Source organism: Odontomachus brunneus, unplaced genomic scaffold (assembly GCF_010583005.1).
Source record: "Odontomachus brunneus isolate Ranch 3 - 2012 unplaced genomic scaffold, Obru_v1 Obru_scaffold_003, whole genome shotgun sequence".
In the NCBI taxonomy this organism is placed as follows: Eukaryota; Metazoa; Arthropoda; class Insecta; order Hymenoptera; family Formicidae; genus Odontomachus; species Odontomachus brunneus.
In genome coordinates this window covers 225,319-248,971 of record NW_022639453.1, presented here as the reverse complement: position 1 = coordinate 248,971, position 23,653 = coordinate 225,319, and the positions used below count along the sequence as shown (strand labels likewise).

At 44.0% G+C, this 23,653-nt stretch overlaps 1 protein-coding gene and 1 long non-coding RNA gene across 12 annotated transcripts; one reads left to right on the top strand and one right to left on the bottom strand.

Moving 5' to 3' along the window:
- The first annotated feature begins 250 nt into the window (after positions 1 to 250).
- On the top strand, positions 251 to 23,205 carry LOC116844675 (siderophore biosynthesis regulatory protein URBS1-like). 11 transcript variants are annotated; one of them, XM_032816575.1, is made up of 8 exons: positions 251 to 391; positions 12,212 to 12,684; positions 14,113 to 14,758; positions 15,496 to 16,062; positions 17,025 to 17,150; positions 19,076 to 19,208; positions 21,704 to 21,869; positions 22,341 to 23,205. In XM_032816575.1, the coding sequence occupies exons 2-8, from the start codon at positions 12,218 to 12,220 to the stop codon at positions 22,432 to 22,434; spliced, it is 2,199 nt and encodes a 732-aa protein (XP_032672466.1). In that variant the 5' UTR covers positions 251 to 391; positions 12,212 to 12,217; the 3' UTR covers positions 22,435 to 23,205. The 11 variants fall into 11 exon arrangements, with proteins under 11 accessions (XP_032672466.1, XP_032672474.1, XP_032672522.1 ...); XM_032816583.1 differs by lacking the exon at positions 251 to 391 and adding an exon at positions 5,860 to 6,761; XM_032816544.1 differs by lacking the exon at positions 251 to 391 and adding an exon at positions 6,781 to 9,663.
- Positions 19,817 to 22,436, bottom strand: LOC116844786. The gene is made up of 2 exons (XR_004378136.1): positions 22,298 to 22,436; positions 19,817 to 22,053 (listed from the first exon to the last, which is right to left on the bottom strand). It is a non-coding gene; the product is annotated as an uncharacterized LOC116844786 (long non-coding RNA).
- Positions 23,206 to 23,653: the final 448 nt, after the last annotated feature.

Below are 23,653 nucleotides of genomic sequence, written 5' to 3'. Positions count from 1 at the left end.
TCACCTAATCGTCGTCAGTCAATATTTGACAGGCTCTCTGATCAAATCGAAGCTTCGATCTCGCGCTACCAGGCGGCAGCCCTGACGACCACCGCGACCACGGCGATCACGGCGAACACCGCGGCCACGAAGAGCCAGCAACAGCAGCCACCTCGCACTCCTCCTCGTGGAAGCGCACCTGTGTCAAGCGCGCGCCGCATGCGTGTCTCTCGCTCACAAACACTCGCGAACTCAGCAGAAGCGGCGGCCGTCCGAGCGACGACGCATCGGGGCACGTCGTGCGTCGAGCGTCGCGACGAACTATCAGCCAGTTCTCTGGGAGGAACGTGCACGCAATCGGACTTCCTCGACTCGCGTTCTCTTCGCCTCTTCAACTCCTGTCGCACTGGAAGTAAGTGTAAAACCGCGTTTTCTCTCTCGTTTCACTGCGTCGAATCCTCCTCGAGAGAGTTATGTTACCTCCACCTTGAACTGTCTAGTCGCTCTTACAACTTGAATGCGATATTGCACATTTGTCGTCGACCGCTCTGTAAGTCGGAGACTACGGATATTAGGAAGTATTAGCTCTTCTGACGAATATATTTTAGTGATAAGTCAACAAGCGAGTGGAAAAGCGAATGAGCTAGCCAATCCAATCCGTCTATCCGGTTAATGATTAAGCGCGTTAATGATTGCATAATTGCGATGGATTCCGTGATGTTAATGTGAAGATCGTGTGGAAACGAGTGCTCGAGTTAGATGGAGAAACGATTAGGACGTATTAAAGCGCCATTAAGGCTCGAGCATTAAAATACCATAAAGGTGCATAGAAAAGCGTGAAACGCTCGGAAAATGCTCGCTCGCTTCAATCGGTTGCTCGCTCGTTCGATCGATCGATCGTCGTCCCGGAGATGTTCGGATCCTATCGGCCCGGGCGACCCACGCGATTTTATCCGATTGAAGTCGGCAGAGCCGGCGAACGAAAATGAGCATCCGTGGTAACACGAGCGGCGCGTGCACGAAAGGAACACTTGTGTTTTATGTTTGGCTCGCTTCGACACTTGTGTTTTGTGCGCAGCTCGTTTCCTCCTCTTACTCGTCAACGCGTCCCGACGTCGAAATCTAGACGCGGGCTCCGCCGAACCGACCCGTCTGTCTCTCTTCCCCTCTCTGTCTGTCTCTCTTGCTCTCTCCTCTCCTCGGTCTTCCTTCGCTTCACATCATTTTCCTCGCTTGTGTTCTTCTTCAAGGTCTCGGTCCAATTCGTCACGCCGATTCGTCGGTCTCTTCCACTCGGGGACGCGACTCGCGCGCGGGAGCGATTCTTCACTTCGCGCCGCGCTCACGAACGCGTCGGCCCGATCGCGGGCCCTAATTAATCAATTGAAAGTCGGGAGTTGGCGCGATTTTAATACCCGTGTGCACACGGCGGGCCTTTGTGGAAAATTACGCCGAGTTACATGCCGGGAGCGGCCGTATGAGCTCATTAACGCAACTACCGGCCCGTGCTCGCAAAATATTTGCAGATCTCGCGACGCTCCCGAGACGCGGCATATTAATTATTTTTATGTTTAACGAGTCTACTTGCGCGCGACGAGACAACGCCTCCTGAACGCCGCCGTTCAGATTGCCCGATTACAACGGCACTGTCGATAGCGCAAACATTAAATCGATAACTCACGTTCACGACACAACAGCACCTCTCAGCAGCTCTGATCACGGCGTGCGCTCCGCGACGGAGAGGATCCCGGACTCGTGGCCGCGTTTGCGGTCTGCATCCGGTTATGCAGTTTCGAACATTGTCACCGTGTGGCTCAGCCCCGATTTGTCGCACGTATTGCATCATTTTTATCAGTTCCGCCATTTCACAAAAAGCCTGGGCCTTTTTTGCGGAGCGACGCCGCGCCGCGGCAAGTACAGGGTTGCGCAAAAAGTCGGGCTTTTTGCGAAAGGGTTGAATTCACAGAGGTATCCTGCGCGACAGAGACGGTATCCCCGTGTACGTCGCGTACGGCTTTATTACCACCGAATCAGCTCCGACTATGGCGATCGATCGGTCGTAGCACAATCGGCACAATCATGCACGACGAATCAGGTTCACTGCACTTTCCCCCGCGTAGAAGCTAAAACGAATTGCTTTTTTCGCGGCCTTTTTCACACCGTTTCTTCCAGGCCGCTGGAATGCTCGATCACCGGGTCGCCGACTGGTGCCTCCATGTTGAGCCCGCGTCCTCGTGATCGCGGCGAGATCGGCGGCGCACGTCGACGACGACGACGGCGGTGCTCGTCGCGGCGTCTGGCACGAAACTATCCGTCGTAAGGAAGAGATACACCCGCGGCGCAGATAATATTTTATTAATCATTAAGCACATAGCCGCCGTACATATAAGATAATGGGAATAATATCAGGCAATGACGATAATACTGTTTGTCGTGCACGTTAATTATTGGTCCCTCGCGCGCGCCGCGGCTGACTCTCGCGCGGCGCGCCACGCCGCGCCGTCGGCGATGATTTCGGCCCGGCCGATCGTCGATCGTCTGGCATCGATTTCGCGCGGAAGTGATAAACCTCATTTCGGGAAAGCTTGCTCGCCGCCGTCGTCGAAATAGCGAAGGGGCGGAACACACACTCGGCCCAAAAGAATAATATTCTTTAAGGCGACGCTGGATATCGAGTTTCGTAGTTTTCTCTTTTCTCTGCCAATTGGATGCATCAAATTGAAAGTGCTTTCGCAGAGTGAAAGCACTAACGTCAATGAATGGCCGATGCATGAAACACTTGCGTGAAATCGATAAAAAATTTTTTAACCAGTCGGTAAATAAAAATTTTTTTGTTAATTTCATACAACTGTTTTTGGCATTAGCCATTCGTTAACCTTTGTACCTTCACCCCGTGAATTTTCAAATTGATGCAACTAATTAGAAGAAAAGAGAAAAATACGAAACTGCGTTGCAGCATCGACTATCCAGCATTGACTTAAAAGAAACAATTTTGTTCATGCAATTTGTCGTGCGGGATGTTTTAACGCGCGTTATCGTGCAAAATCGCGACGAGACGAAACCCCGAACGATACTCGTCGAAAAGAGAAGCGATATTTTGTTTAAAAAAATTTTTTTTTGTATATTCTGTCGCGTTTCGACGATGCATGAGACGTCGTTCCAGGTCGATTATTCAGCCACTAGACAACGGGAATGTCATTAATGACCTCGATACGTAAAAATCAATCATCGTTAAATGCGGTCCACAGAAAAGAGAGGAAAAGGGAGAAAGAAAACGAGAGAGAGAGAGAGAGAGAGAGAGAGAGCAAGAAAAAATGCGTCGTCGGTTATTTAGTTTCCAACGCGAGCCCAACGTAAATCATTTTTTCAAGGCCCCGCCGGCGTTCCATTCGCGGTCGAGCGATCGAAATACAAATATTGGAATAAAAAGTTTCGATCCCGTCGTCGCTACGCTGCAGAAATGCAAACATCGCTATGGCGGTAATACGCGTGTTGTCTTCTCACTCTCGTCGTCGTTGTCGTCGTCATCGTCATTATCATCGTCGTCAGAATGACGGTGCTTGCGCGTTACCTAATATTTCCGAGGGACTCGAAAGGGACTTCGAAAGGGACTCAGCATTCTATGAATCTTTGTTTTCTTTCCTTTTGTTTCTCTGCCTTGCCTATTCGTCACAATCGAAAAATGCCACATCTTTAGGCCCGTATATATAATTAGTCATTTCTCGAAATTTATTTCGAGTGAAACTATAGAATAAAGAATATTAGAAAGGAGCATAAAGAGAAAATCCTTTGTTAGAAATGCGAAGAATGTGACGTAGTAAAAGTGAACCAAATGCGACTATCGATACTATGCACGGAAAAAAAAGATTTGGTTGAATTAACCAAATATCTGGTCGAATATGAACGATCCAGAAATTCCGATTGAAGTAATCCGATTTCTGTTTAAGTTAACAAGCTTTTTGGTAAATTAATCAAACATGTCTGGTTATTTAACTAGACATATTTGGTTAAATAACCAGACATGTTTGGTTAATTTACCAAAAATCTTATTAACTTAAACAGAAATCGGATTACTTCAATCGGAATTTCTGGATCGTTCATATTCGACCAGATATTTGGTTAATTCAACCAAATCTTTTTTTCGTATGGAATCGAAATAAATATTATGAAGTAATATTGTCAATTAATCAAATAGACAAAGGTGCGTGAACGTATTGAAGAGAAAATTATTACAAGTGACTCATTTTATTTCCCTCACCATTATTAACAAAATATAAATATAATTTTTCTGTTATTCTTTTAAAGTTAATATTCCTTTGCTATATAATACTTCTAAAATGTTTAAAGTATAACCGCCAGACTGTGTTTCGTCTATGTAACTCATTTGTGACGTAGTTCACGTCATTAAACTGAACTAATGCAACACAATCAATTACCCACGATATATCGCAACATGCTCCTTCCTGATATTCTTTATTCAATAAGAGAGACACTCAGAGAGATTTGGAGTTAGGTGCGAGTTTTTCAGTTAAATTGCGACTACGAATATAATGTCAGAAATATCGTGCGTTGACATAAGAAACTCTGAAAAACAACTTGAAATTCAGAAATCTGGGCGCCTCACGTGAGACAAGTTTCAAGCGAGGCCTATTAATACGGACCTCAGTCATCGTCATCTAAGTTCGGAGCTCGCGACAAACGGCATGCTGTATTTACGACGAAAGCAATGAGCGAGAAATTTGTTTGCACATCGCGCGCTCGTGGCGGGAGGCGTTAAGCCCGTTGACGTTGAAATCGAGACAGTTTCCTCTCGTTGTAAATTTCAGTAATTGCGCCGTAAAACCCTCTTCATCCTTGCTTCATCGTCTCGCGCGAGGCACGAGGCGTCGCGTCGTGTCTCGTCGCATTCTCAAACATGCGCGCCGATTGGGCCATAAAGGACTTCCACGCTTGCCGTTGTTTCGCACAGTGTACAAGCTTGCACTGTGTGCAAGGCGCGATGGTGAATTGTAATAAAGTTTTATTGGCTCCTCGGTATTTAACGCGCGCCGCCAGCTCGGGTGGCTTGCGGCCTCGACATTATCATCGTGAAGCGGCGTCTCGAAGAATTGTAATCCATCTCGTGTAAGCGCGTGTTCGTTCCGCTATTTAGTCGGGGGCTGTCCGCGATGCCACGTTGGGATTTTGGCGTAGATTCGCGCGACTCGACGTACGCGAAGCTGTTTTCGACCTTCCTGGGCAGCGATGAGTGTTCAGAAAGCTGCAAAATCTGCCACGAGTCTTAGAGGTTTCTCGAATGCCTGCGCATCTGATAATAGACGCGCAGTAAATTACACGTAGGCATGTCGCGGGGGACACGTGTAGATTTACGCGGGGATTATGGCGCGACAGCAATCGACTTCACCGAGAGAGACTCCCGAGATAGAGCAGTCGAGGCCTTCGAGAGTTTCTCGAAACTCCGATCCCGAATGACGTCGCATATCGGCCGGAAACATTCTTGCAATTAGCTCACACATCCGTCCCCCGGCGAAATTTTTACGTATACTATGTGTATCGGGTTGTTATTTGGACTCGTATGACGCATGATGTCACGCGTTAAAACGGGACAGCACTTTCACGTTAGATGCTCGGCGATACGGGTTCTCACGCGCACACACATGCGCATTTTTTCTCACGCACGGCGATAAGGGATTTCTACGTGGCTGATAAAGAAAATGGCCTCGATGAGTGTGCGCGTCTCGCTCCAACTCGGCGGCGCAAATCCCGCCGCCGTTGCCACGCGTGATTTTTGCGCGATCGCGATCGCGCGCGAGAGAAAAAAATGCGACACTTCCTCGCGCCTTTTTATTTCCGTGCGCGCGCGCGCACGCGAGAACGCACTGTGTGCACCTCGTCGACGTCACCAGCCGCGGGCTCGGGGACGGCGGTCCTCTCGAGGTGATGCAACACGTGTCCACGTACTCCGCGCGTGCCCGCCGACTTGTTGACTCGTAGATCGTGGATCGGCCTAGCTCGCTCAGGTGAAGAAAATTCCACGAACATATTGGGGCACAGGAATTTCCCGTGGAATGCAAACAACACATCATCAATCATTCACCGCATTCCTCCGTATTCCGGCTTGCACTGACTCGCGTTCACAGTCCGTTACACATGCACTTAGACTCGGGTAAGCACGGCGCGTGCTAGACCTCGTCTTGACGAGACCCCGAGGAATCTCGAGCCACTGGGCCGGAGACATACACGGTTCGGCGCGGTGCGGGCGAGTAGGAGCGGCGGCCCTACACGCTCCTGGCGGACCCGACGACTGAAATTATCATTTTAGCTGATATACTAGCTAATGTAAGGATGCAGTTTTATCTCTTATTATCATGGGAAACGAGATAAATCGCGATAGTGCCGTTTATTTTGACAGCGTGCGCCGGCACCTCGCGCGCGCGCCTCCCCATCGGCGATGTACAACGTGACGGCGCGCTTTATGTATCGGTCCTCTCCGGTATCTCCCCGGGTGGTGCTCCAGTTCGTCGCTCTTTCCGCCATCCTCCACCTTGCGCCGTCGGAGACGCACACGCAATATTTCGCAATATCAATATCGCCGCCGGACACCAGCCGCACGTGGGGGATGCGAAGACGTCGGCCTCGCGCGCGGAACTCCAAGCGCGCGACTCTCGCAAGCGATATTCGGTAGCTGTCTTCAGGATCGACTCAATTTCGACTTCGACTGGTGCTTCTTGGCCGATAAAGCGCTCCGTGCAACATCTGAAGTTCAACTAAGACGATTCTAAGTATAATAGGTTTTCTTAGCTGTAATAGGTTTGCTTTTGAAACGAAACAGGTATATAATCGAACGTTGAAAAGGAATGAACCTTCAGTGCAGTATTAGTTCAGTTGAAAAGGACGGGCCTGATAAAACGTTCAGTATCTGAAGTTGGACTTAAGATACTCTTAAGCATGCTTCTCAAACATAAGAAGTTTATTTTTTTTATCTGAATCAAGCTGCGTGTTTTACTTTTAGAATGAAACAAGTATATAATTGAAAAGAAGAGGAATATAGTTCCAATGCAGCACTAGTTGAGTTGAGAAGAACAGACTTGATAAAACAAGCCGCGCAATATGCGATGATAAATTTGAATATGACTATGAACGTCACCCCCGAGCTCGCGTTTTGAGTTTTTTTCAATTCAGTTTTTCTCTTCCGTCTTCTCTCTTTCTTGCGATTTTGAAGGGGATAGGCGGTGCGCACATGAGGCGCGTTCGCAGAAATTCGATCGCGTGCGTGCGTACGTTCGAGAAATCTTTCGCGCAATTACGCATCGTATCGCGTCATAGTATGTCTTATTTGCCGATCGTACTGTTTGCTCGCTCGCTTGTTCTGCGACATAATACGATTGTAAAATTGCACGATCGCCGAAGTTCTCCCATGCAGGCGGGGGAGCTCTGTGTGCAGGTGGTTTAGTGCGTCTGCATCTTGAGCTTAATCCCGCGTGATGCGTTTCCGGGTGGTGTCAAGCCTCATCGAATTGCCTCATCGAGGTGTCGAGTCACGGAATGAAACAGAGAAAGAAAAACAAAAAGCAGGAAAAGACGGGATCGGCTTTTACGATTCCACCGAAAACGCATCAAGGCGCTCCTACGCGCGATTGATACTTTATTGAGGGATAACTTCAGATAATTCTTATTTGCGGCCGTGCGGATTAACGAATACAAGACGGGCAGACAGAGAGCAGACAATGCGGAAACCTGAGGACATAAAGGATTATGAGGATGTGCGTACATTACAAATGACGCACTGATAATTTTTTCAAACACAGAAAAGAGAGAAGAAAAAGCATTGTTTATTGTACGCTCTGGGATACTCTCTTAAAACGTTTCGATGAAAAATAGGTTATTAATAGGTCATAAAAATATTGATATGTACAATAGGTTACAAAACGATTTAGATCAAGTTGAGAGCTTAGTGAACAGTCAAGATTGAAAGTCATGACTGACGTATTTACGCAATAATAGTAATAATAATACAATTAAGAATATTAAAAAGTAATAATATGGATAATATAATTAATAATAATAATGAATAATATAATTACTGAACAAGCTCGTCACACACACACCCAGCAATAACTTTTTGGTTTTGACCTTCCGATTTTGTGTCTAAATCGTTTTGCAGTCCACTGCTCGTACATAAGAAGCATCTTAAAAATTAGATAAAAAACAATAAAACAGAGAGAGAGAGAGAGAGAGAGAGAGAGAGAGAGAGAGAGAGAGACTGAAACTGAAAAATGAACAATTCGTCATTTTTTCCATTTATACGTGGAATTTCGTCGACGCGCAATGAATGATCGGCGACAATGAAGAATCGTCATAAAAGAGGACAGCACTACGATCCATTCCGCCGAACTCGCGGTGTGTGTTGTAATTACGTACAATCTCCTCTCTTCCTTTTGTCACGGCTCGTAACAGCGCGCTCTTATCAGCGGAATATTGCTTCGAGAGGTAACTCACGTTGTGTGTGCGCGCACGTGTGTGTGCTTTTGATTTCTATCGAGCGGCGCGCTTACGCGGTATCGTCGCGATCACAGAATATAGATATAGAAATATACGGCGGCGTCACGTACGCCATCCCGGGCGATTCCGTGCGCGTCCAAAGGTCCATCAAGGTTCTTGAGAAGCGACGACTTCGAGATTCGCGACGGCGAAAGCATCCCTCGTCCTCGAATGGGATTGCAGGATTATATGTGGTCGAGATACTTTTTCCAATGTTTCCTGTTAATCCAAAATCCTCACGAAGACTCTCTGTTCGAGTAAATTCTTCTTCCATGCTCTTTCAACAGAAACAACTAAAAACAAACTGAAGCAGACACTTTCATTCGACGCCTTGCAATCCAGTATGCGATTTATTTTTGCCAATTAAGAAGACAAATTTTTATTGATCAAGAACAATACTCGTCATAAATGTCTGAAAAAGGACCTCTCAAATCTAATTGCAGCAACCGAAGTTAACTAACAGTTAAATCATATGTCTTTGTCTTTCTTTCAAAATAAACGAAGACAAACATATGATTTAATAATTAGCTTATCATTCGGTTGGTTCGCGGATTCCTTCAAATTCGAAACATTCGGCTCTAAATCCTAAATAAAAATCCGAATATCTCTCACATAAAAGAAATTCCAAGTGTCAGCTATTAATAATGCGGGTTTGAAATATGCTTTACAAATATGCTTTATTCATACTACTTGGAAAGAGAAAACATCCTATTAAACGTTGTATGTACTTCGAAGAAAAACCTACTTCATCTACCTACTTCGTCTACCATTTTGTCCTAACGATTTTAGAGCGGATATTATTGGTATTCTTTTCCCAGTCCTATCGTGTCCTCGATCTCCTATATATTTCTGTCTAGTTAGTTTTTCGAGTGAATCATCCCTTTGCGGTCAAGCAGAGCAATACAAGATGGCGGTCGCCGGCAACGATGGCTGACAAGGCCTCATGGACATGTCTCCATTCCCTCGTTATCTCCGGGACGTTATCATCGAACAAATAAACGGACCTCTCCACGCAACCTTTTTCCCCCCGGACCGCGTGTCATTTGCCCAGTCCGACTGGACAGAATTACGAACATGTCGTGTCCGTTGGATTTTCTCATCTTGTTTGTCGCCATAAGCCGCAAGCCCACAGAGCAAACAACGGTATGAGTCGATGGGCGATTTCGTAAGAGAGTTCAAGTACAAAGTACATAAGCATCTCCGCTATGTTACTCAGAACTATATATAAGCAATTATAACCGCGTCATGAGATAACTATAAATCGATGACAAATTTATTTATTTTTTTAGTCAGTATCGCGCAACAAATCGACAACATTTTACGGCGGGAGACGAGCGGATGCGCGCGCGCGCGCGTCACATTTTCCCGTAGAATGCGTCGATTCTTGTTGCAGCAACGGTAATTGAAGCAAAAATAACCTCAAATGCTAGTAGCAACAAGAATCCCGCAGTCGATTGACCAATAAGATGCGAGGGGCCGGCACCGCGGGGGCCGGTCGTCCTCGCTGATAGGAACTGATGCTGTTCCTAATTGTCCACCTGTTTTACCTATTGCGACTCTCCATGCTTCTCCCTCTCCCCGTGGCCTTTTTTTCTTATTTTGTTTCTCTCACATTGTCTGCAGATGGAGAGGACAATAATTGAGAGAAAATGAAAATGGGAGTACTTTAGTGTCACGACTTTAGTACAGTACAAAAAGCTTCCAGCAGCGAGCTGGTTTACGGTTCCACCACCTTGCTTCCACTTACTGTGCCTTTGTGGAACACCTCGGCCAGTCGTCTATCTCTGGCGTCGTCAGTCGAGAAGCGCTTCTCATCGGTAAAGCGTCTCTCTCACTCTCCATCGCAGAGGTGATCTGTCCTGCAAGTCCTCGTGGTCGTGGTCGTCCGATTGCCTACCAGTGCACACATATATGCACATATATATACGCACGTGGTGCGCGCGGTTGCCCCCTGTTTACGACGTTGTACGTTGTCCAAGGTGTCGCGGCACGCAAGAACGCGTTTAAAGATTCAACGGCAGCGCGAGACGCGACGATACAAATGCGACACGTGGCGAACGAAGTACCGGTGAGTGTTCATCCTGTGCGAGTGAAGTCTCAAGCGTACGGAAACCACAGAGTGGTGGGTGGATTTGATTCGAAAATACCGTCGTTGAGATGCGATCGCATGCCTAGCAGCATGTTAGCTAATACATCAGTTGCACCGGCGCCGGGACTTTTCGTGGCTGTATCTGTAAGTTCAATCGTCGTATACGGAGAGAAATTTCTGTGAAATTAGTGTGAATTAGTGTGAAAGGCTTGCTAATCCAGGAACAGGTCGGCTTGTTCCTCTTGATTTAGTTGTTCTTTAGTTTCACACCTTCGAACAAAAATATGATGATGGCAGCTATATAGGTGAAGACTGTGTGAGTTTTGCATGCGGAGTTGCAATGTATTTAACTTAATGAACTGAGATCCACTGTTGAAACGTTAGTTTTGAGTCGTGTTTATGTCAATAAAATTACTATGTTCCCCGCGAGATGAACTCTGTCGACTGTATGATCAGAAGACATAGAAATGTGAAATTGAAAATAATTTCTACGAAAAAAAAAGTCATAAAATATTCTCTCCGTGTGGAACGATTTGTTCGAATTGTTTTTCACATTTGCTCGAGTCCATTTAGGAGATGCATTAACTAGCTTTCGTCGTCGATTTCGTCACAGTTAATGACTCATCGTCGACGTTACTCCAATTTTTGAGGCGCCGCGCCGCAGATACTCCCCGGACCTCGGGATTCGGCGGAAGTCGCGCGAGGTCTTTGCCAAAGAAAAGAGAGTCGTCGCGTGCGATCGCGCCGGAAGTCGAAACTTGACATTGCCGAGCGGAAATGTGACGCGCGACAGGGCAAACAGTGCCTCTCGCATTTTTTCCCGAGACGGACGAGGTGTGTCTCCGGTCCTTTCCCTCTCCCACCACCCTTCTCACTAAACTCACGCTGTGTATTGTCGCCCACGAGCCGAAACGGTCGCGTGCCCAAAGGATTCTTCTGCAAAGGATGACTAATCACGACGCCGCAGGACCGTTAGTCTCCGTCCTTTCGATTGTCGCTCTCAGAGAGCAACGTAGTCTCTTTTGGCACAGTTTCAACAGAACGTACGAGCCGACGCACCGGTGTCGACTGAATATTTCTCGCAACCCCCAACGGAACAGTCAATCAATTTGGGTCTTCATCGACCGTGAGAGGAGTCGAGATCGGTGTAATTAACATCGTAAATGATCCGGTATTATTTTCTTGAACTTTATCTTCACGAAAGTGAAAGAGTATCACATGTTTGTGATTCCTTTGACTTGTACAATGACTAACATAAGGCGAACGAGATAGATGTAGTTGCTCTTCCGGGGCGGAAGTCACTTGGACGAAAGGAAAAGTTCCCGAACCACTGCTGACCTAGACACTAATCTCGCTCCTCTCTTATCCAAGCGAGCATCCCCGAGAAAGTCTCTCGCTCGAACGTTGTTGTTCTGTTATTACGACGATAACGTCGCTCTGTTGTATCCGCGGCGGATTTCCACACGGTACTTGCACTCTTCCTTTCTCTCCCTCTCTCTTTCTCTTGCGTCTGTCGCGTTTAAAAAACCAGTAAATAAAAAAAAGGATGGACAATTAGGGAATTGCATCCTGCTTAAGTTAGACGTACTGTGGTTCATGCAGGACGCGATGAAAGAGACGGCGGTGAAGCATGAGATCAAGATTGAGTGGGAGAGTCACGCGGATGACAATTCGCCGCATGTGCATGGGGCAGAGGATCAGGTAACCGGGAGCCCTCAGAGCGTCATCACGACGAGGAAGCACGTGAGAACGATCACCACTGCTGGTCATATCGAGGATAGCTCTGAGATAGGCCCGGAATCGCCGGATTCTAATTCGATCACTGGAAATCTTCATCAGGGACTTCATCAGCGGAACAACGAGCAACACGAACAGCAGCGCGGCTATCAGGAGGAGCAAACTCATCAAACGCAGGGCCATTACGTTCAGATCCCTCACGCAGGCGTAGTAGACGATCAGCAACGAGCGACGGATCAGCAACGCGTTCTTTATGCCACTAGCAACGGCCAAGTTCAAGTTGAAGTCTCTGAAACCCAAGACGCTACTATTACACTTACGGTCAAGGAACCACCCAGGTAAAGAAAATTCTTTCGAAACATTCTAATTTTCCATTTAGTAGATAACAAAAGAATGTTTTCTAGTTGTGTACACAGAAGAAAAAGGGATAGAATAAAAGCATTATTGTGTACATAATGGAGACATTTGCTTTGGGAAATAAAATATTTACATTTTAAGATTTCTGGATACTCGCTACGATCATCTTTAACGATGACATTAGTAGCGAGGGAATGTATGCCTGAGATTTCTGCAAAGTATACGTCGAAATGAAAAAGATATAATCAAGAAATGATATTTGCAATTGATTAAACATATCTCTAAAACATTTTCTTTTTATTCTGACAATCAATAAATATCTGTAAAATTAACACATTGACAAGATAATGAAGATTATGAAGATTAGTAGAGATGTGCAAATTATTCGAATTCGAATTGAATGAAGTGAAATTCGATTCGATTCAAATTCGAATCCGTATGATTCTAATCCGAATAATTCGAAAATTTCGAATCGAAAAGATTCGAATACATAAGATTGCGCACATTAACATTAACGAAGAACTATTACAGACATTAAGTCTTACGGGAATTAGCATAACTTTAAAAGTTTGCTATACATTAAGATTTTCTTCAAAAATATTAAAAGAAGATAATGGCTTTTAGATAAACTCTTACCGACAACTGTCGGATCGATATGTATCGTTGTGCAGCTTTCAAGACTAGAATTATATTCCATACACGTTTAGCGACTACGTATTATATATCTTTTACTTTAAAATGAATTAATATCACATGATATCACATGATCAATGCTATCCTCTCATACTGAAATTACTATTTTCATATTGAATTCAATGATTATGTTAATTAAAAATTCTTTCAACGATTCGATTCGATTCAACATTAAAAATTTATTAATAATTATAATAATTATATTCCATACACGTTTAGCGACTACATATTATATATCTTTTACTTTAAAATGAATTAATATCACATGATATCACATGATCAATGCTATCCTCTCATACTGAAATTACTATTTTCATATTGAATTCAATGATTATGTTAATTAAAAATTCTTTCAACGATTCGATTCGATTCAACATTAAAAATTTATTAATAATTATAATAATTATATTCCATACACGTTTAGCGACTACATATTATATATCTTTTACTTTAAAATGAATTAATATCACATGATATCACATGATCAATGCTATCCTCTCATACTGAAATTACTATTTTCATATTGAATTCAATGATTATGTTAATTAAAAATTCTTTCAACGATTCGATTCGATTCAATTCAACATTAAAAATCTTTGATACGCACATCTCTAAAAATTAGTACTTACAATAGCCTTAGCTGCTGTGGATCATCGCGAATAAAATAGTGTCGCACTTCAAGAATCATCCAACCGCGAATTCTTTCATTCACAAAGATACGACACACCCGCGCCCGATCGCATGGAAGTGGACAGGATTTATGGCTATTCGGACGGCCACGATGTCCGAAGGGAGAACCATGTGATCACCGTGCAAGTGCCCGATCATCATCGACGAGCGCAGCAGGCCGGACACGGCCAGAGATTCAGTCCTCACGAGAACCACCAGGCGTCCGGGACGAGCAGCAATAACGCCACCAGATACCAGACGTCACCGGTGTTGGCTACGACGGAGGACTACGATACGACGACGATCGTGACACAGCCAGGATCCGCGGTTCACCTGAGCTCACCCGCGCCGCCATATTCGCCGCCGATCGATGGTATCCGCAGCGGCCAGCAGTCGCAGCCACAGCAACAGCAACCACCGCCGCAGCAGCTCGTGGCGACGAGCTACGCCGACGCCAACGCCGTCAAGTACGACGCTGAGGCCGCGGTGGCTGCGGAAAGCATCAAGGCCTCCAACACGTACACCACCCTGGAGACGGTCGCTATTCCGCCCACGCAGACTGTGCAGTACACGCAGTATCTGTCGGGTAACGAGAGCTTCCAGCAGGCGCCGACCTACAGCTACACCAAGCCAAGCGATTCCGTGATACTGGCGTATCCGCCAGCGACACCGCTGGGCTCGAGGCCCGCCGAGGTAAGTAGCGGAATGTTCTGCATTTCTCATTGAATTATGGCCAGGGTCCGCTCGGTACGAATATAATGCCGCAAACAAATCAGAATAGCAGCGCTAAACGAACTCTATCCTATGTAATAAACTGGATAGACCAGTTCCATTTGAGCTCGATTCATTCCAGTTTGTTATGTAATTCAATAATGTTTCCAGTTTTCGCATTTGTTTCTGACGTTCCGTGAAACAGTTTGTTCCTAATATTTGTACCGCAATTCTAAATAAAATCGTAAAACTCGTAACTTGTTCTCGTAAGACTCCTAAGAACTTATGAGTGGATCTGCAATTCTATACGGACTGTATGTCATGTGGTAACTCGTAAATATCTACGATTTTTTTTTCGTAAGCTACGATTTTACGATTTACTCGTATATTTGCTTAGAATTGCAGCATAAGCTTATTTCATCTTCGTACTTCACGTGTCGTGAATGTTTTGTAAACATATCAAGTCGCTTCATTTTCATACTTCACGTTTCGCGCGTGAACATTGTTCCAAGTCATACTTCAGTAAGAGGATTGCTCCTCTTCCCGATGAAGTGACCTGAAATGTTCGCGAAACGTTGGAAACAGATGTCCAAACAGCGCGACCCCAACTCGGGAGCCGAATGCAGTATTTCTCTCCGCACGTCGAACATCAAAGTAATATTCTTCTTTCTTCTTTGAATCCTTCGTGCATCCCAAATCGACGATACCACGCTCGATAGGTGGAATCACCTGGCAACACGTATATGAAGGGTGATCCTACGCTAGCGTCGTCCCTAACCGCAACCCGGGCGGTTCCGTTGCACTATGAGCAACCAGGCTCGCCGAATTCGCAAGTGACACTCTACAGCGCGGCTCCATCCTACCAGTACGTGAAGCCGCCGCCGCCGCCGTCGTCGAGCGACCCTTACTGGACGACCGGCACACCCTCGCCTCCGACTCTGGAATACGTGCAGAGCTACTCGGGCATCACCGCCATCTCCGTCAGTGACGCCACTAACATGCAACTCTACTCCGGTGGTGGTTACAGTGTCACGAGCAACGGGCCTCCATCCGCGTGGACGACCCTTCCTTTATCTGGAGCTGATGAGGCATTCGATGGTGCCGTCATAACGTCCGATCCAAAGGAATGTGTCAATTGTGCGGCGAATTTGACGCCGTTGTGGCGACGAGATGGCACCGGTCATTACCTGTGCAACGCCTGTGGACTTTACAGCAAGATGAATGGAATCAACAGGCCACCGATGAGATGTCCGAAACCGAAGCAGTCGGTTACGCCGGTAAACATTGTGCGAATCACGATTATTGTAAATCTTCCTTGCATAATTTCAGTCGGTCGTTTCTCTTTTGTTGGTTGGTTGGATCTCTTTTCTCTCTTCAGGTATTTAATGTGTCGCATACCACCTTCCTCTAATGTATCTTCTTATTCTTATATACATCCAAAGCCGTCGACAAAATCCGTTTGACCATCGCCGAAACGAGGCCACCGATATTTGCCCTGATAAACTTCTCACCCGAGGAACATACAACATGGCTTCGATATTAAGTAACATTCTCGCGCCCTCTCCTTCTCTCTCTTTTTTCATCTCTCTTTCCCCCTCTCTCTTCCCCGTTTTCCTCCTCCGCGAAAGACAGAGGGAAGAGCCACGTTATCTCTTGCCGAGCAAATAATCACTACGGGACTCGCTGGCGGCTGTTGTTTGCTCTAGTTTCCTTGCTCCGAGCACTCCCATTTTCGTAGTCTTGATTTCTCAAACGTCGTCCCGTCATCCTCGTCTACGTCGTCGTCGTCGACAGCTGCAGAGCGCGATGCGACGATCCTCTCGTGAGCGGCTCCGCGGAGCAGTTCAAATGTAAATTGCTTGGTATGATACGCGGGATCTCTCTCTCTCTCTTTCGCTCTCGCTCTCGCGAAATGCGTGATTTAATTCTACAGTTTCGTTAGATAATGAAGAATGCGCATCGAAGATTCACTCTGAGTCACTCTAAGTCACCGATGATCGTCGCACCTCTCGAATTCCTGCACGTTTTCGCGTTTTACTCGCGAGTACAATATTTTTCAGAAATCAACGCTCAAAACTTTGCAAGTAAATGCAATTATTCGCGAAGTAATCGTGAAAGAGAAGAGCACTTCTCCTCTCGAAAGAGAAGAAGATATTTTTCTTTTTGTTTTTGTGGTCGTCACTTTGCGTCGATCTCGATTCTCTTCACGTATTATTCATGTGAAATTAGAACCTTCCTTGTGTTGCAGACGGGCGTACGAAGAACGGGGGTGCAGTGCGCAAATTGCAAGACGAGCAACACCACGCTCTGGAGACGAAACAACAGCGGCGAGCCGGTCTGCAACGCCTGCGGCCTTTACTTCAAATTACACAATGTAAGTCTGAAAAAATTATATTTACACGGAGAGACGTCTACGGAGACTCTTTACCAAAATCATAGTAAAATTGAAAAGAATTCGTATGAAGAAATAATAATATATAATATTCTTTCCGCATATAAATTTATATTCAAGGAAGCTACATCCATCTTGACATTATCACAAAGATTCATACTACCAAATAACAGGAAGGAAGTTGCAGCTTAATAGTGCAGTTAGAGACAATTAGCTCGTTGCTAATTGTCCTCGTATGAAATTTAATTCTCAGATGCGGACTTTCCTCCACGTACGTCGCGCGCGGTATATCGCAAGAATGTTCTGGGAAACCGCCACACAATGTCTCCCAGTCCCGTGATATAAAAAGGCCGAGAGAGCGGCGGAGTAAATCATTTTTAATTAACATTAATCTCACAACGACTGGTCAACGCGTCTTTATCGGGCCTTTTTGCGATCATCGGCTGTGATAACGGCGACTTGATTGTTTTTACGCACGTGAGACAGCCCCGTCTCGGCAATCCCCGCTGACGAGGAGCCGCGGTTTATCGCGGGATCTGTGCACACGATCGTGACAACAAATTTAATTAAAGCAGGGATCGACGATGCGACCGCACTGCGGATCGATCGGCGGAAATGTTTGTCGCGTCTGGCTTTTTCCACTTTTAATCCCCCGATCGTGAATGCGGAACTTCGGACACGACGACGATCACCTAATCGGGCTAATCCGTAAATTCTTGTCTACAGTAATTTCGTCTAAAATCGTTTGTTTAAAAGCTACTTTCCTGCTGTTTAGTAGAATCTATTTTTCTACTTCGACTATGTAAGAAATCCAAGAATAAGAAATTCACATGATGGGATTTGCCAAAGTACATAGGTTAAGAAATATCTAGGATAAGAAAGTAAAAAAGGAAAAAAGGAAAAAGGAGTAGGTTAAGAAATAAATAGGATAAATAGGATAAATAAATAGGATAAATAGGATAAATAAATAGGATAAATAGGATAAATGAAAAGGAAAAGAGAAAAGGGAAATAAAATTATTAAAAAATGTTAAATAAGGATAAGGTATAAGTAAAACTACCTATACATATAAGTAAAAATGTTAAACTAAAGAACATAAGCTAAAGAACTTCCTGGCATTGTAAACTGAAGTAGAAAAATAAAGAGATACTTGGACTATGACCTATTTTTCTATTTGTATAGCAGACACAATCTAGATATAGTAAATTTTTTCAATTAGTAAACAAAGTAAGAAATGTCTGAAGCTAGAATTTGGAATTTTTAATATAACATCATAAAGGACATAAACAATTGCCATTTGAAACAAACCGCATCCCAAAAATGCGTTTCTACTTCTGGTCGTCTCTTTGTTAGCTCTAAAAGAAGACATAATATTCAACAAGAAGTGTTTTTTATGCTATCTGAAGTCTTAACCTAGACTTATGCTTTATTACGATTCAGGCAGAGCAAAAAGCTCTTTACCAGAAATTACATCATATCTTAGAACGAAAGGCTCTAGATATTATATTTATTGTATATCGGTGTCTAAGAATTTGTGAATATACAACTAAATCTCCTGAAGAAGGATATACCTCTCGAATTCTATTTTTTGTGACAATTTTATTTTAAGAGTGTTAAAAGTCGCTTTTTAAGTATAACATTCAACGGGAATTTCTTAGTTTTTTTGACAGTACGAAACATAAAAATAAGAAATTGTATTAAAAATGTATTTTTCCTTATTTTCATATATATTTCATACTATTAATTTATAAAAATTAGAATACGTCTCTTGAACTAAAGATGTATAATTTTTTTTTTTCATTTTCTACCTCGCACAACATGCGCGAGCAAAATAGAATCAAAATTCAAGAAAAATACAAATTATGAATGACACGAGATTTGTTAATCGATTTTCTTTATACGAGCAGATGAACAGGCCTCTGAGCATGAAGAAGGATGGAATACAGACACGCAAAAGGAAACCAAAGACTCACACGATTGGCGGTAGTCTACCTGCGACCACTGGTTTACACAAGGCCGATATCAAGCCCAATCTACTCGGTGAGTCTTCGGTGAGCAAGTCTATGTTACAGTTTATTTAAATTAACGCCATTACATCAGTTTTCATTTTGTCTTAACGGATATACAGGGCATCTTTATTGTTCAGAAGATATAAAATCCCTCACTACAGAGATTTACAATTTCTTGTTATAGATAGTTTCAAATATCAACCGTTGAAGAATGATCAAGACATTAAACATGTTGACTGTCACAGACGTTGGGGAACTTTGTTCCCGACATCGCTTAAAAAAAATCAGCATAGTATTCCTCTGATGTACTAGTCAATGTGTGTGTCAATCGAAAACACTCACAATAAAAATTTATTCTCGCAAAAGATCTTAATTCACATGGAATAGAAAATTCCCGCCAGCTACGACACATCACTCATATCTGGCAGTCAATGTGTTAAAGAAGAGAAAATAAATTAGTCATTCTTCCCACATTCTTTTCTTTGATTATATTCCCTGTATATTCGTCCATCTTTGTACACTGCGGCACCCTCATTAAACCCGGGAATAGACACGTCCCGGTCTTTTTTACCGCACTACGTATCGGCACGAATATGTATTATAACAAATTATCAAAATTGATAGAAAATAATGCAATGATTTAGAGTGTCACAATGGATCCACAGAAAGGATTTTATTATATATTTGATTAATATCGCTTCTTTGCTTCTCCACGCTCCTCTTTTAAACGTTTACTTTCATCAGGCGAATACAAATTTACTGATAAAATATATTAGCAAAACGCAATAATAAGGATTACGTGTGCATGTTAAAATTTATACAAGTAAATAATGTTTATAAAATTAAAATTCCGACGTGTGTGTCAGATATGTGTTCGTGCAAAAGTACACACGTTCACAGGGCAATACAAACAGGTTAGGTTCTACTCTTTTCGTGCTATGCAAGAGAAGAACATTGAGAGAAAGTCATGTGAAAGATAAAGTATGAAATGGTAATCAACAAATTGATAGATGTGATTAGAAAAACGAATGAACGCGGGAAAATGATCGAGGGCGCGTCTACTCCCGGGTTAACTTAGACGTTTAGTTAATTCGATTAGGTGTACCTACAGGCCGCGGGGGAGGGAGGGGGAGGTCACGCACTCGAGAAAATGCAGCGCGCGCGACAGAAAGAGAAAAAGGGAAATCACACAAGCAGGATTCTCACGAGTTTTTCGCGAATGAAGCAATTCAGAACGCTACCGGCTAAAATCGGCAATTCAAACAGGCGCATCCTAAATCGCCCTCACCGGCTATTATCATCGATATGTATATATAATAATAAGCGACGGTGGTTTGCACGGCACACATATCGTCCTTCGAACAACCGCAATCGCCGGGGCCACTAATCCCCGTCCCTCGTCTGGTCGGTCGAACGGACGGACGGTCGGTCGGTCGGTCGTTGTCAATCGCGATGGCCGACTAAGTACACACGATCGCTCGCTACATGCGGCAGCACGAAGGGGGGTTCAGGGAAGGTCCGACGAGAGTACACACGACGGCCGATAGTGCCTCGGATTGGTCAGAAGCGTGGGATGTGCTCCGATAGCGAGCGACGGATACTTCTCCTCGGCGGGGTTTAACCCGAGAACAGCCGCATCAAGGGGAGACACGCGAGGAGAGGACGGTGGAACGCGAACGGAGCTACCTCCGGCAACTACGTGGTCGATATAATATCCCTCCGCGCTTGTCGCCGGACACGCGCAACGTCGAGGATGACGAAGCGATTCACGAATTTCCCCGCACTCGAGCACGCTTGGTCGCGTTTTATCTCCCTGGGGAATCGCGCCTGAGATCTTGGGACACTTCGAAATGCAAAATAAAGATCGCGAGGCCCGATCGGGGGTCGACAGACCGCGCAGCATGAATGTTCGTCAAGATAACGGTATGATGTTCGCGTACAATCGAAAAGCTTCGCGATTCGGAGGTAAAAGTATCAATACCTGGACACGTGTCTAATCATGGACATTCTTATTGTTTGGGTCTTCAAACGCGAATATTTAAATTTTCAAGATATAGAATATACGCGTATATTCAATATATGTATACATGTTCTTTGTGTCACATGTATCATTCTATGTATGTGTGATCGCAGTTCAATTGAGAAACACTTATCTAACTTTAAGCTCAAATCTGAATATCCTATTTGAAACCATTTTCAAGTAACAACTATTAATACAGATCTATGCGCCTGTGACAATGGAATATACTCTCCAATTTCGAGTGAAGATGTTCACTCGACGATTTAGAGTGAACAATCACTCGGATTCGAGTGACTCGGTGATCACTCCACTTTTTGAGTGAAATCTCACCCCAAGAAATTTAGAGAGTTGCCGATATTGTCAATTAAATCGCGCGCATATATTAAAGAGAAGTTAAGGGTGCACCGGCAGCATACACAAAACACACACACACATATAATCAGCATACGGTATTGCGGCTCAGAGTAATCGTGACCGATGTCGCCCTTTTTTTGTTGACGTTCCAGTGGACTCGTTGCAGTTGAACGTGTATGCTTGCGGGGGTGGGGGTGGTGGAGGGGTCGAAGAGCATTGTCTTCCTGTAGGTACACCGTCTGGAACACAATTAGGGCATGCACACTCGCCCCTCGCATTACCTACCGCCGCCGTGTTGAATCGCCAAACCACCCTTACGTAAGTTCACACCTGACTCACTTCTGATCTGTGATCTCTGACCTCTGATCTCTGCGAATCCGGAGCGCCTGACCCGTTTGATCCGGGACCACTCACGTCTGACTTCCAGTTACGTCGCGACTCGCGCCTTAGACTCCGCCACCATGTTCAGCGTTGATTCTATCACCTTACTACGACGCGCAAACTGAAAAAGTTGCACTCGTAAAACACTTGTATTCATGACGATATGAGAGTATGTAGTTTATTAGTCGCGTTATTATTATAAAAGAATCTGAGATCATTAGACGCTTATCTGATGGTAGATATGAGGAATGCGATGAGCGATCTCAGATTAAAGGGGTATTGGAATAGTCTTTGCATCCAAGACGAGGGATGCGTTGTAAAATGAAAGGAGCTTGCAAAATATTTTCCAATTTTTAGATGCATACTTATCAATTTTAATTAATTTTCTCTTCTTCTTCTTCTTTCCAGCGTGCCACCACTAGAACCAATCACTAGTCAATCCAGCAGCGATCTTGCCTCGGTTATAACGTCAACAACCACCGCTCACACCGAGGGATCATAGAAAAAGGATCACTTTTAGCACAGCTGTTCAGTTATTGCGAATTCGAAATTATGTCTAGGAAACAATTATTGAGATGTGTGTTCCTACCGCTTATTTATATTTATTATTAAGCATTTTAGTTTTACCTAACAGTTCGCGTTTCAGCTTATAAAAATAAAAGCGTACGCGTTTATTTTACTCTTCTTTCTCTTTGACCGCACTTATCGAGATCAACCGACCTTTGCAAATAATGGAAACATGCTTTGTAGAACAGGCGTAATCTCGATAAAATTTTCTAGTATGATTTTCTGTCTACGCAATTTTGTACATATGCAATTATATCACGTGGTCCAAAGATATACATACACCTATACATAAGGATATATTTTAATTATTTCCAAAGAATTATATAGAGTGTCCCGAAACTACCGGATGTTATTTTAATGGCAGATTCTTTAGAACATTTTAAAACGAAAACTTCCATACAAAAATGTCGAGGCTATAATAGTTTTCAAATATGGTAATATCAATGATAACACGAATGAGCTTTCGAAAAAAGAAGATGGTGGGAATATTGAACATTAGCTACAAGACTATGATAAATGCACCTTGAACACAGGATGGTGAATGAACTAGTGATCGTGTATTATGACAAAGTTATTGTAAATTTATACAATAATCATGAATATCGTAAAAAAAGTGACATTCATAGGAGCAACTTTATCACTTGTCATTTCCACGTGCCTGAGCGCGCGAAATCTCAGCCCTGTTATTGGTGAAATATAATCGCTTCCCGTTTGAAAACTATTATAGCCACGACATTTTTGTATGAAAGTTTTCGTTTAAAATGTTCTGAAGAATCTGTCATTAAAATAACATCCGATAGTTTCGGGACACCCTGTGCACACACACACACACACACACACACACACACACACACAGGGTGGACCATTTTAATCCATCCAGTCGAATATGTCGAAAACCAAGCACGGGAGAGAAAAATTTTTCAGACAAAAGTTGTTTGGTTTCGAGGGGACCATAAGATGGTACCATTGCTTTGACCTTGAAGAATTATTTGAAAGTCACATGAAAGTCACCTCAATTTTTTTAAACGGCATCCCCTATTTTTTATTACATATTCTTGTAGCTGACCACGAGAGCTTTCCAAAACATTCTAATGAAATGTTTCTTCATTCAGTACTTTTCGAGTTATAAAGCTCCAAAGTTGCAATATGAAAAA

What these genes read in the sequence shown, in the direction of transcription:
- LOC116844675 (XM_032816544.1), top strand. Translation starts at nt 9,595, where the DNA reads ATGTCGTGTCCGTTGGATTTTCTCATCTTGTTTGTCGCCATAAGCCGC. An exon ending in CGGTTACGCCGGTAAACATT is followed by an intron (nt 16,063 to 17,024) that starts GTGCGAATCACG and finishes CTTGTGTTGCAG; the next exon opens with ACGGGCGTACGAAGAACGGG. An exon ending in AATCGCCAAACCACCCTTAC is followed by an intron (nt 21,870 to 22,340) that starts GTAAGTTCACAC and finishes TCTTCTTTCCAG; the next exon opens with CGTGCCACCACTAGAACCAA.